This window comes from Cariama cristata, unplaced genomic scaffold, assembly GCF_000690535.1.
Source record: "Cariama cristata isolate BGI_N322 unplaced genomic scaffold, ASM69053v1 scaffold34866, whole genome shotgun sequence".
Lineage (NCBI taxonomy): Eukaryota > Metazoa > Chordata > Aves > Cariamiformes > Cariamidae > Cariama > Cariama cristata.
In genome coordinates this window covers 1-13,911 of record NW_009622134.1, presented here as the reverse complement: position 1 = coordinate 13,911, position 13,911 = coordinate 1, and the positions used below count along the sequence as shown (strand labels likewise).

The window sequence follows — 13,911 nt, the reverse complement described above, 5'->3', positions numbered from 1 at the left end:
TCCTAGTCCGGCTGAAGACCTAGTGCACTTCAGCAGCAGGGACCAGTACCTGGTCATTGTCACATCAGGCAAAGTATTTCCCATTGCACCTCTTGGGAGAGGCTCTTCTCTCTGCTGACCAGAGAGCGAAGAGGAGGGATGCTGGGGAAGCTGGCACATCCCCTCTGAATGGGGCCTCGGGTGATGTGGCTTCCCCGTCGTAATTCTTCCTTCTTAAATCCAGTGGCAGTTATTCGTGGCTGTTGGCCAGGGCTGCTGTGAGTTAATATGTGAAGCTCTTTGGAGGCTAGATAAGCTAAGTATTGCTGTCTGCTTAATGAGGGGTGAGTCAGAAATAATAAAAATGGGAGGCAGGCCCTAAATTAAGCCTGGGCTGTAAGCAATGAATTACTAAGTGTTGCTGTAGCTTAGCAGACTCGGAGCGATTACAGGATACAGGTTCATTTCGGAGCACTCTACAGCTGGCCTAAATTCCCAGGTCATACATCTAAGTTGCAGTCATAATTGGAACTGCACTATGTTTTTTTTATCAGGCCTACAGCAAGCCATGAGCGACAGCATAAATCCTTTGCAGATAAGAAAATGTAACTTCCTAATTCCTCAGTTAATCTCCGTTTCCCTTCTCAATTATCCACAGAAACTTTGAGAGAGTTCTTGCCCAAAACAGTGCTTACTCATGCTCTGAAAGCTCAGCCTCAGATGATCTCAGTGTTGGCTGTGACCAACTAAAGAAGAATTTTATGTAGCTATTTAAATGCTCCCTTCTGTGGAGGAAATATTGGCTTGATAAACTGCTCTGGGAGCTTCTCTGACAGCCAGTGTTTGCTTCCAGCCAGCTGATTACTTGTGTTTACTAATCCCAACCTGCCCTGCAACACGTCGGGTTGCTGTTCTGCAATTCAAACAGCACGGCAAACTCCACTTGCTCTGTGACAGCGGAGCCTCATCTCGTAACCTTGCTCTGTGCTGTGGCTCGTTTTAGCAAAGCCAGCACGCAGAGAAACTTTATTTAGCCTACGGGATGACGCTTGTGATCGGAGACTTTTTTTTTTTTAATAGGATTGGGCTGCAGTATGAGTTGATATTGACTCAGTGGACTTCCCTCTAGAGTGGCAATGAGAAATTCATGCTGTTAGTTTGGTGGCAACTGGCAAAGACAACAGAGTATTTGTGTGTGTTTGGTGGTAAAATACTTCACAGCCTTGCCTCTGTTCTTAATGAGTTACTTTCCCTTAAAGGCTGTCTTGTAAGAAAAACTCATAATGCTGCTTTCTTTTCTCCTTCTCCCCTTTAACTGAAGTTATTTGGGTCTTATTAATGGCAAAACAAAACCTCACTTTCACATGAGAACAAAAGATGCACTTGAAACAGGAATTAAGGTTTCTGTAGGACAGTGTGGTGCTTTGCAGGCTGGACTTAAGAGTAGTATGGCTCTCCCTGAAACCTAGCTCTCTAGAAACCTGATCCAAAGCCTGCTGACATCAGCTGAGTCTTATTGATGTTGGTCTTGGGATCAGACTCCAGAAGGATGAGCGGGTGTTGGATGGGGTCTTGGAGGGGGCCAGGGCAGGGCAGTATCAGCTGGGGTTTATGGCAGCAGTGCTGCGGAGGAGCAGGTACCTCTGTGTGCCCTCAGGGACCTTGGGATGAAGCTGTCCTTTAGTTCCTAAGAAGTCAAAGCCAAAGCTTGTGATTTGCCTGGCAGTAAGCAGGTAGATTGCAAATATTAGAAGAAGAGCTTTGGCAGAGCGAGGCTGATGGAGCCGGTCAGATAAACACTAAGTCATTAACTACTAGACCGAGCATGAATATGGTGGGGAGTGTTTCGGTCAGGGCTGTGCTCCCGTGCCAGTCCCTTAAGGGGCCGATGGCTCTGAGGAAGGTCTTCAGGTGCTGTTTCCTCCGTGATTCCCGGTGAGCCTGTGGGAGAGAGCCAGGGGAGTAGCATTCCCACCAGCCCTGCGCTTGCCCCTCTGTGTTCCTGACAAGGGCAGCCGGCCCCGGAGATCTCTGTCAGCAGCTCGCTAATTCAGAATGACAAAACGCAGAAAGGGCAGTGAGCTAGAAAGAATGGAGTTTGTTAACTTGGCGGCTGGTAATGACAGCCCAGTGCAACTGAGACAGGTGATAACTCAGGTGGGGTGAGAAAAGGGAGAAAGGATTTAAGTGTTTCTGCTGTAACAAGTTTAGGAAAAGCCTGGAGAATTGAAAAAAAAAAAAATGAGGAAACAGTTATGGGCACTTATTGCAAATAATTCTTCATGCTCGGGTGCCTAGATCTGATTTCACAGTGCTGAGGGAGCACAAGATGCGAGCAGGGAAGCGCTGTGCTTTACAGGGCTGCGGGGAGCACAGGCACTGGTTCTTGTGCCCCCCTTGCTTTGGGTGCTCAGCTGATGTACTAAACGGAAACCAGGGGCACCGCGGCTGTGGGGTTTGTGAGGTAAGGTCCCACGTCAGCCCATAAGCAATCTGGCAAAGGGGTTAAGAGATCGTCTCTCAGTTATAAACTCCCTGTCATCAGTAGAGGATGGGCTGGGAGGTGAGTGGTTGTTGAACTGCAGTTTGGGGCTGGATGTTCGCTTTCCTTTACCAAGCAATTGCTTGTCCACTGCCTCTTTCCTCCGTTGGGTTGTCTGCCCACCGCTTCTCACCCTCTTTCCTCCTGTCTTTCACGACTTTTCCTGAAGTGCTCCTTTCTCCTCCAGGTTCCGCCAGCAGTGCTGGCTCTCTCCTGGCCACGGAAACCCAGAGAACAGCTGTTCTGGCCAGCCCTGCTCAGGGTAGTTATAACTACTTACTAACCACCTGCCTCCTAACCACTAGTTATAACTGCTCTGAGTTATTTTTATCAAAAAGGAAAATGCTTTTTCCTGCTCTGTGAATCTACTCTCTACTTCTTGGCAGAGCTAAACTGACCTGCCTTCTATCTTTCTATCCTGTCTTTTTTTTTAATCTTGCAAGCTCATCTTAGTAGGACTAAGAGCGAGAAATATGGCAGAGCAGAACTTCATTAGGTGGCCAGACACAAATGGATCAGCGTTAAGTGTCTAAGAAAGCACTTCTCTTGTTGCTGCAAGGGCCTCCCTAAGCATGTAGCCTATGCCAGCTTTCCTGCAAGTGCTTTGCCAACGAGCAGGCAAGAGATACAGCAATCTGGGTTTGAAGGGTTGCTTCTCGGCGCTGGCAGTGAGATGGTGATGTGCCTCCGAGCGGCTTTTGGCAGCATCGCCTTGCTGACTCGCTCTGCTCGGGCTTCTGAGCATCCTTGCAGCATCTGGGGGAAACACAGCCTCTCCGAAAGTGCTGTACCACTGCTCCACAGTGGGGCTCACAGCCAGATTTCCAGGTTGCTCTTCCTCCTCCTCTGGTCTGTTCCTCTTCCATCTCCCTCTTTGTTCCTCTGGCCATTTGGTTAGGTGAATAGCTGAGAGCTATCTCTGAAGTTTCAGATCTAGGCTGTGCTTGAAATAACATGTTAAGCTTCTCCCTGTCTACTGGAGTGTGAAACACAGTCCCTCCTGCAACCCTTCAGTCTGAGTTAATTATTAAAATCCTGCTGTTAAGACATATGAGCATCTGTCTGTCCAGCTGCCATGCTGATTGACTCTTCATCATGTACTTGATAAATGTTCCGAGACGTTTGAGGAATTGGTGTTCTGTATTTCAATGTATTCCTTTGTCTTTTCCCTCTGGAATTATTCCTCTTGGGATGGTGGATTTTTTTTTTTTTACCCTTCCTTTATATTCTCTCTTGTCTACCCAGTGCTTTGATCTGAATCCAGAGCCGTGGCGGTGGTCTGAATCTCCTCTTGAAATGGAAGCAGCCCTTATTAGTCAAATGGGGGGTTATTTGTATTGCACAGAATCTGGACGGCATCTTGCGATGACTTTGTACCTGGAGAAAATACTGTGAGGAGGCTGGATAACTGCATGCATAATTACAACTGTCCCTCAACTCCATCTAAATTTAGAAACTGGAAGCCTGGGATTTGGCCTTTAAATGCTGTGGCATTGTCGACAAGCCTGCTGAGAGACCATGAAAGTGTTTCTCGGTTGTCTCGGGGTGATACAGCTATTCAGCACACATGACTTTATATTTCCTATTTTGATAAGAAATGTTTCCAACTGAAAAGATTTAAAATTATTCTGCTGTCAGGCTCTGGGGGCTCCTATAGAGGGTTCAGTTTGTTTCCAGAGCCATTACAGTGCTGGCTTGCCTGGTAAGGAAGGAAATTTGGGGGGAGGCGGTTCAGAAGGCTGTTAACCACAAGAAATAAAACCATCTCTGGTAGTGTCCCTTAGAAAATCATTTCAGAACAGCTTTTAGAAAACTATTTTAGAAAAGGAACACAGCTGGCTCTGTGGGTGTCAGAGGTTGGTGCGAGTTTCCCCATGGGACACAGTGGGGTGAGGCTGGGAGTGGGAAATAGGCTCTGTGAAATGTAGGTACTACAGTTTTAGTGCTGTTGTCGTCTTTCTCGCACCGATGGCAAATGGATGGCAACCAGGTGCTACAACAGTTCAGAGTGGTATGTGATTTTTTTTTTTTGGCTGGCTTTCAACACACTCCCAAGTAGGAGCCGGTATCGCTCGTGGCTCATATTTCTCTTCGGGCTGGAGGTTAAAGAGGAAGCGATAGTCCTTCAAATAGCAGCCTGTCGAGAAATAAGGGAGAGTGAAGTTACAGGCAGATCCCTCTCTCCCTACAGCGGGCCTTGCTCACTTCTGGGACCGATTAACATCTTCCAACCTGCGTACCACTTCTGGGAGTATTTCAGTGTGTTTAGACTTCAGATGTGTTGCAGAGAGGTTTTGGGAAACAGCCGTTCCCTAAACTTTCTTGCAACTAGTTTTATTCTCCTGATTTTAGTGCGCTGTTCCTATGTTGTAGTTTTACTTCTCTTCAACCATCTCCTCGCAAACGAAGCTGACAAACCGCAGGAGACATCCTGGGATTGTTTTCCCAGTCTCCCAGCAAGCACTGAGCAACTGGAGGTCAAGGAAGTGATTTTCTTGCATGCTTTTTTACTGTGTGCCATCGGCGCAGGTATCCTCGGAGGACACCCAGCCAGGGACACAAGCAAAGGAACGGCATTGCTTTGCGTGTCGAGACCCTTTCGTTCAGGCTGCCCTCGTGCCCTGCAGTGCTCCAGACAGATGCTTGTTCTGGAAAGGTGTCTCTGTGAATGCGAGGGCATCCACGATCCCAGCGTGCAATCTGTATTCATTTTACATCTGTGAGATGGATGGCTCTTGTGTGTGAGTCGCTGTGGTGCTTTTAGAATCCAAATGTGCTCAGTTTTTCCAATCTGTTCTTAACTGAAGTATATATATTTTTTTTTCTCTTTTGCACAGAGCTGGAGCGTGATCGTAGGCAAAAAGTAGTGAGTGCTGGTTAGGACCTACTGTTCCTCCACCTGCCCACCTCCAGCCCAGCACCTGTTCTGCTTTTTCAGGCTTAATTCACAAGCAAGTTCAGCTTCTCCAGCAAAGTTAAGCCAGAGCCAGTTCTGTGAGGACTGACAAAAGAGATATTCAGGAAGGAAAGCAGCCTGTTTCTTACTTTGCCAAAGACACGCGGATGCCTCTGTAAGGCGCAGAGAAGGCACCGAAGGGGCTCTTGGCATCAGGGAGGCAGAAGGTTTGGGAAGGCACCATCTGTGAGCTGGGAGAGGGAAGCCCTGGGGACCGAGGTTAAGAGTAGATCCTGTGGTGCCCTGTGGAACAGCTTTGTTTCTGTGCTAATTGGGAGAAGCCCCAGGCAACGAAAAGGGAATTGAGTCCTTGTTTTGAGAAAGATGCTTCTTTCCTTCCCCAACCAAAGTGGCGAGTGGTTTGTGAGAGGGAGAAGAGCGCAGCAGCTTGGAGGGCTGGCTGTCTCCAGGAGGAAAAGCTTTTGCTGGGGAAGATCCATGTGTCTCTGAACATGCAAACTTGGGAGAGAAAGAACAGGTTTTGCAGAAAGGATGGGATTTGATGGGGATGTGAGAGATCTGTGGGCTGCTGAGGAGCCAAGCCCAGCAGAGGGAGCAAGCCAAAGACTCTGCTGCCAAAAATGCGAGAAGCTGGAAAACTGTCTCTAGAAATGAAGACAGCACAGCACCTTGCAATGTGTGCATTTTCCTGTGGCTGCCAATCTAATAATTATTCCCCATAGCCTTTAAAATGCAGACAGCTCCCGTTAAACGCCCAACTGTTAATAGAGTTTTCCCTATTGTCTTTGCTATTCAGGCTGCTTTTGCACTGGTGCCGCACTTCATCTCCGTGCCCTCCTCCATCTACTGTAAAACACATCCCATCTGTTGTGGCGATTATATCAGGAGTTTGGCAGCTGTCTTCTCACTTAATTGTCCACATTTCTTAACATGTGCTTCCTGCAGCACATTTTAATAACAGCTCTGCGAACTGTTTTTGAGTAGCTGTGGTGGAGTGGAGGGCACTACGCAATGTGCATAGCAGGGCAGCTGCTTTCTATTCACAGGTTGTCTGAATGGCATTTAAATTTTCTGCCCTTGTAACTCAGTTTTGTCCCTGGATACAAACGCAGACAAGGAAAAGGCTCTGCAGGACTACCTGGCTGGCTCCTTGTATTGGCTGCGGAGACAAGTCCTCTCTCCAGGGCGTAGTTCGGAGCAGGAGCCTGGATTAGCTGCTTTGAATCTGTCTTTTCCCCTCTTGACTCTCCAGGGAGCTGTGGCAAAGGAGCTGCCCCGTGAGGTTTCCCGTGATGGGAAGTGTGAACACCCCAAGCTCTGCTGCTGTTCTGGGAGCTGCGTCTTTCCTACAGGGACTGTGCAGGACCCTGGTGTGAGCAGTGTGAAGGAGTATATGGATAGGTGCTAAAACATTTAGGAATGGTCAGGTGGGGTGTGAATAACCAGTATCTGTGTCTACTCTGTAGAGACACGCAGATTCTCTGCCTGAGGATTTTATGATCTGTCCTTCAGGATAAGACTTCCAATGCCTTACCTTGTTTTGCGGTCAAAAGGGGTTGTTGGTTCTGCACCAAAGTGACCCGAGAGGGCTGCTGGGGCACTCAGCACATCCCTGAAGTGATGCAGCTGATCTATTTAGCCAGTTCTGAGTTTTTCTTTTACCGTCTGTGGGCAGGGCTTTGCCGTGTCCTGTAAGCTCAAAATCCCAAAGCTCTCCCAGTACTCCAGCAAGTGCCACTCTTTTCTCAAGTGTGAGGAAAGTGTTGTCATTTTTAAATAAGCACCTGGTTGCATACCCAACTCCTGCACTACTTGTGTGGCGTTTCACTATGTAACACCCACAATGGCATGGTTTAAATTATTGAACCTGCAAAGATGAGAAAAGCCAAACAAAAAGCCTCTCTTGGGGTGGAGATGATAAGGAATTGCTGGGGAAGTGTTTGCAAGAAGCTGCAATCATCACCGTGAGGTCAGCTCAGCTGGGTAATCTGACCTGAGGCTGACTCCGTAAAGTCAACAGAAGATGCAGAAGCACCATATGTGAAGAGTGTGGAAGGAAATCAGACAGAAATGGTATGGGAACTTGTTAGAGGTGTTAAAAGCTAGGAACAGAGGAAGATCTGTTGGGTTTTGAAACTCACTTTGGGGTTATGAAGTTCATACTTTTCAGTTCTCTGTGTTGATTCCTGTGCTGGGAAGAACATACCCATAGCACGTGATTCTGTGACAGGATGCTTAGTGCTGCCTTGTTTACCTTTTTCTTCTAGATTTGCAAGGTTGATCTCCCAAACCCAAAACTTGAGGGTTCTTTTCTGGGTGCAGGAACCACTGGCAAAGCGTTCTTGGGTCTGCAGCCTAGAAACTGTCCTTCTAATTTAGAAGCTGCTCATACCTGCTTCCAAAATACACTACGTGAGGTTTGTTGGAGTGCTGCAGGACTGCCTCAGAAATGGTTCCCACCACAGAAGCCTGCCTGTGAAATACTTTTTAATAAGGAATATAAAGCCAACGTATTTTGATCTGTGCTGGCATTTCTTGAGGGTGGGGATCTCAGAAACTTTCGGTTTTCCATTGAGTCAATATGACCTCCATCCGACAGCATGTCCAACACTCTTATAGTAAGTGGGGATCTCTTTGCAACTTTTCTCTTTAGGACAGCGAACTCTTGACATTCAACATCTCCCGGCACCAATCATGGTGGAGTGAAAATGGTCCTGGCTGTGTAAGGAAGGAGGCTTCAATGTCTGGCATCAAAGGGCTGGACAGCCATTCCTACATCTCTGTGATAGGCTGTGCCCTGGAGTATCGCTACATCGAGGTCATGCACAGCTCCTTCCAGATCCTGATCGCGGTAAGTACGTTGCTGAGAGCATTGAGGGGTAGCAATTGTTGAGGAGATGCTGTTTGGCTTGGGTTTTTTCCAGGCACAGAGGCCGGCCCATATTTTCCACCCCATTTTGTATCATTTGATTGAAAAAGCCTCCATAAATGTTTATTTTATTTCTTTGTTCTCCTGTTCTTATGAACAATATTGCTTGAAAGAATTGCAAATGGTTACCAGCAACCTAACACCTGAAGTAATGCATCACATGCGACCGTACAGTAACAAATCATTCTGTGTCCCCCGTTGGGGTGTGGAAATTCATGTTTTGACAAAGCCAGAGACCCTTCTGAAGAAGGATTTATCTTATTCCACATGACTTAGTGATGGGTGGTGGAGCACACATGTGCACATTTGTTGTGAAGAAATAAAAGGGAAAAGATCCTTAGCTCCAGAAAATGAAAGAAACTTTAAGGAAGCAGAAAGCAGCATATTTTCTTTCTGCTGACACCTAAGATATACGCACTAAATGTTTTCATCAACTCTTTCCTCACTGGAGTCTTCCACAGGCTTTTTAAAGTACTCTGCAGTAATTCAATGTCGTTAATGTTCGCTGTTAATTGTTTCTCGCTTGTCTGTGAAATTAACTGAAACAAAATGTCCATTGTCCCCCTTACTTCGTCGGTCCTCTTGCATTTTGTAGCATTAGGGTTAGCAGCCCGCATCTTTCTAATCTGCTTTGGTTTGTTACTTGGTGGTTAATGGCTTTAAGTACAAACGGACGTGGACTGGTGAAACGTTCACATTTCAGCTTTCGGTTTTGGCTTAAAAAGGAAGGGTAACTTGCCCTGACTAAACGTTGAAGGATAACAAATAGAGAAGTTCCAAGCTTCTGGAGTGCCAAGTACTGATCTGCACGGTTTTGGTACAACTTTCCACTGTCTTGATCCTGCATTTCCTATTAGCTGGGATGATCTGTGTGACCCAGTGAACTGCAGGGAGGGGGGGAGACTCAGACCCCCTTCTTGCCATGCCACAAAAAGGAAGCAGACGGAGAAGCTCCTGTTCCCTGAGTTGGATGGACTCCCTGGCGTGTGTGCTGGCTGTTAATATTTAGTTAGTTCTCCTTCAGGGAAAACGATCTGCGTTAAAACTGTCTGTGAGTTGCTTCGATGCACGCGTATGAGAAAGGCAAAGCTATGTATCTGGAAGAATAGAGCCTGTTGCCTCTTATAAAGGGCTGTTAGCTGGAACAGGATTGTTGTGGCTGAGCTGGTGCTGTTCCTGAGTTTGGTGAAACAACTGTCAGACTTTGAAGTCAGAACATCCCAGACTTTTAAAGTGCAGAAGTATGTCACTGTGAGCATCCTTCCTAAATGCCTGAGCTGGCACGGGGCCCTGTGCCCCAGGCTAGAGGTTCAGCCAACAAATGGTCCTGAGTTCGTATGGAATAGACCTTTGTTTTATGGCAGCTTACTGACTTCGGCACACGGCCCCGAGCTAAGTGATCACACCGATATAGAGGGGTCTGTGTCTCCGGGAGTGTTTTCTCCTTTGCTTCTTCCCAAAGGCACATGACAATATTTTCTGTGCATCTGCAAAACGTCACAAAGGGCCAGATGGGGAGACAGAGGAGGGAACTACAAGACAAAATAGGATTTAGGCATATATTTTCTCTCTCTTTCTCCCTGAGATTTAAGTTGCAGTGGATTTTTGAATCCTAAACCCTGGAAATGAAGCTAAAATACTTGTGTGCAAGGAAGCCATATGGGCTGAGCTATGCAGAGTGAACTAAATTTCTACTTGTCCTGTAATAAAGGTAGAGTATTGGAGCCCCAGGCCTGTAACTCCTGCTGGCTCTGAGATGCTCCTATAATTTTGTCGTGTAGTGGGAGAAAGAGAGCTTTTCCTCTCTGCTTTGCTGAGGTAAGGCAGAAAGCAAGCCTCTTCACTTTCTCACTCAGACCTTGCCTGAAAACAGTCAGCCAGTTCTCTCCCTTTTTAGTCTCTGAGGGTCAAACTCTTTGATCCCTGCCAGTATCTTTTTCTGTTCTCTTTATCTCATTTTAAGGCAGATTTTATTACAGGCTGCTGTCCTTCCCAGAGCGCCTGGTAGGTACTGTGCTGCAGACAGGCAGGAAGACCAGATCGATCGTACACAAAACGTGACTGGGAACTTGAGGGCTCAGGGACGTGACCTAGTTCCCTCCTTGTCTGCCACACATTTGAGACCAGAATAGTCAGTTCCCTATTAAGAAGGGCAAGGGACAGGCAAAATTGTGCTTTCTGTAGTTTTTTGCTTTGCCTAATGGTTTTTAGAAGTTGTGGGGTGAGGAGTTGTGTTTTGTGTGTTTGGTTTTGTTTGTTTTTTTTTTTATCCCAGATATGGTAGTGTGAAATCCATGTTCTTTAACTATGCAGTATCCAGCTGTGGACGTTTTGGTTGTTTTCTAGAAGTACCAATTCCTTGAGGCTATGGAGGAACTGTAGTGCACCGTATTGTGTACTTGGGGTAACGCTCACTGAATTCGATCTTGCACGTCAAAGGAGAGGGAAAGCAAACCTGAACCCATATGGTGAGCACAGTGTTGGCTGTCATCTTGACTCCTGCTGACTATATTATCCTGCTCCTGGGCATACATTGAAGATACATAAGGTCTCAGTCTGCTTTTTCTCAGAGTTTGTCTGTATTCCTTGAAGGCAGAAGCAACTCCTTTAATCTGGAATGCGATCAAACTTGGGCATATCAGTCACCATGCATGACACAAGTAGCTGTAGGGCCCAGTATGGACATCTTTCTCAGTGCTTTAGCATTGAACACATTGGAGGAAAAAGCTTATTGTAACAACATCTTAAAGTCTATACTGGTATAGAAATGTCACTGTAAAACTAATCCTACCAACCCAATTAGGAAATGCAACAGCAACTATTTTGTCAAGAAAAGAAATCTGCTTTGTTTTTATCTTAGCAAGGATTCATCTTGCATCTCCCCAACTCGCCAGCCAGCAGGGAGAGGAGTTATTTCTAGTTCTGAAATACCTGGCATAGCTCTGGGCTGTCCATATGGTAGTTCTGGGAGTGGGGAGGGTTAGGCTTTTCTTGAGGCTCCATTGAATGGGATGGAAATTGGAAATGTCTTGCCAACCAAGAGAACTCATTGCCTGCCTGTCTGCTGTTTTCACGCAGACTGACAGGTTGGACGGTTCCCAGGAAGGCGGCAATACAAGCCTTGACAGCAGATGTTATGTGAGAAGCAACGCACCAGAGATGCTTTGCTGTTGGCAGAAGCTAGATTTTCAGTGGTCATAATTGCATCCAAAGAGTAAAGATGGTCAAGGAATCAAAGGATTTTGATTGCCTCTTTTTGGCTATCTGGTCACAATAGCTCTTTCACAAGCTGGCTTTTTGCTTTCTTGTAGCACAGTTCTCTTTATTTCCCCCCTCTTGCACTGTTGAGAGCATACACACTTCATTAGCTCTGATTGGAAGTGAAACCTAGAATACATCTGCCCTGAAGGAGGAGACTCTGCATGTGTTCTCTGTGATGGAAAAACCAATGGCAAGTTTTTCTATTGAGAGAAGAGTTGAAGAGCCCAGTATCTTCACTAGGACAGATGTAGACTAAAGCTAAGATCTTACACAAGCAATAAAACACCTCCTAAAATCTGCCTTCACATCCTTCACATATTTTGCACACTTGCAGCCAGCTGGTCCTTTTCTGTAGATCTTGCTGTAATTCGGTCTTTCTGGCTCCAGCACTTTAGTTCAGTGCTGCTGTCTTATGAACACTTTTCAACTCTCTATTAAAAAGTTAACTTCAGATGACTGAGGGGCAGAGGGATGTACAGACTTATGTTTCCTCATTCCCTTTGGGCACGCTTGTCTCTTCCCGTCTTTCCTGCTCTGTTCATTTGCCTGCAGAATGCTTGGGACATCCCAGCTCCATCCTCTCTTGTTCGGCAGCATGTGCATTCCCAGGCTGTCTGACAGGCTGACTGAACACACCTGCCCACAACATGCGTTCCTAATAAAAAGCTTAATCAGATACTTCTGCAGCCTGGAGGAAGCTGGTACTGAACATGTAGAACAAGCAGAGAAACAGCAGCAGAGGCTAAAGCCCCAAAACATTCTTTGGGGAATTAGAGCAGCAGCTTAGTGTCATTTTACAGCACTGATGCTTTCCCTCCTCTGCCACCTCCCCTACGTAATTTGCAAAGATCTAAGAATTATTGCTATTTTCCTTGGATAGTAAAGCTTAAACCCTCTTTCGTATTGAAACCAGCAACCAAGACGGGACTCTGAGCAAGAGTGAAATTACTTCCAAATTCTTGGCCTCTGTGAATCTTTCTGTTCTGTGTTAATTGCTGCTAAACTCTGCATTTGGGGGCCTTGATACATCTTCATGAAGGATGCAGTCAGAAGGGAACCGTTGGTGTCTCTTGGTGTCTGCTCATCTCACATTCTAGCAGACTCTTCCAGTGAAAAGGACTGGACAATATGAGCAGCATTTCTCCTCTGTAGCTATATTTCATTCATAATTCATGCAGAAGGTGAGACATGGGGAGTCCCAGGAGTTCATTTCATCCCTGAGATGATACGTTTAATTATAGTTTACATCAGCCCATGTAAAAATGCAATTCATGTTTATGTTGTATGTCTCTTCCCTCCTTGCTACTGAAACTCTCCTGTTCTGGCCAGGTCATAAGACTAGCAAAATGTCTTTGAATAAAAAGTACCATTAAATAAACAACTTTTTATTGATGAAACACATGAAAAGAAGGAAAGGATTACAAAGTCAGTAAAAAATTTTAAATACTAAGCAGGTAGTTTTGAAACAAAGCCAGGAGATAAAAAAAAAGAAAGCCCTCCACTCCAATGGAGCTGGAATTAGAGATTTAAGGAAGTTCCCTTAATTCACTAGCTTTTGGTTGGTTTGTTTGTCAAAAGGTCACCTTAGTCATAAAAGGCAAAATGTACAGGGTGAGAGGAATGATGGTTGAGGGTTATGAGGCATTAATTTCTGTGCAAAACAAACTTCCCAAGTCAATCTTACTGCTTGCTTGGTGCTCCTGAACCGTGAACAATTTTCTGAGGTTTAACAGGTTCCCCATGACAGTATAGCTGATAATTGTCCATGCACTCTACCCATAAACGGGGCGGGTAAGTCATTTTCATTGTTAATACTATCAGGGGTCCCCATGGCACAGATATCGCATAAGATTTATGCGTACGCGTTATAGAGAATAATAACAGTGAATGGATTTAGGACTGCCACTTTGCATGGCTATTAACCCGAAGTTCCCACTCTGAGGCATGAGGGAAAAATCTGAGGAAAGAGAAAACCTTCCTGGAGTTCCCATGGAATCCGGGCATACATTCCAGATGCACCTTTCCTGCTTGGATATTTGTGCGTATGTAAATTGCATGATTTAACCTTATATCTTATAAAATGTAAAAGGCTGGCTCTTCAAACGATAAAAATCCCAGAGCAAGTACAAAGAATGTGCGTGACCACACTCCTAGTCGGATGCTAGGGCGAGCACAAACGAGGGGTTAGGCAGCTCATTGAATGCTGACACGGCACTGAGCCGAAGCGCTCTCTTTTGCCAAGAGCATCCAGCAGTGTGGACGTTGGTTAGCTACCCCGGCCCA

The 13,911-nt window shown here is 46.0% G+C and overlaps 1 protein-coding gene across 1 annotated transcript in view; it reads left to right on the top strand.

Annotated features, from left to right (window-relative positions):
* Positions 1-8,289, top strand: part of LOC104163287 (sodium/potassium-transporting ATPase subunit beta-1-interacting protein 4-like) — a gene marked incomplete at both ends in the record, with an annotated part of 9,594 nt that extends 1,305 nt beyond the window's left edge. The window contains one exon of the mRNA XM_009702238.1: positions 8,092-8,289. Coding sequence (XP_009700540.1) covers positions 8,092-8,289 — 198 coding nt within the window. The remainder of the gene's footprint in view (positions 1-8,091) is intronic.
* Positions 8,290-13,911: the final 5,622 nt, after the last annotated feature.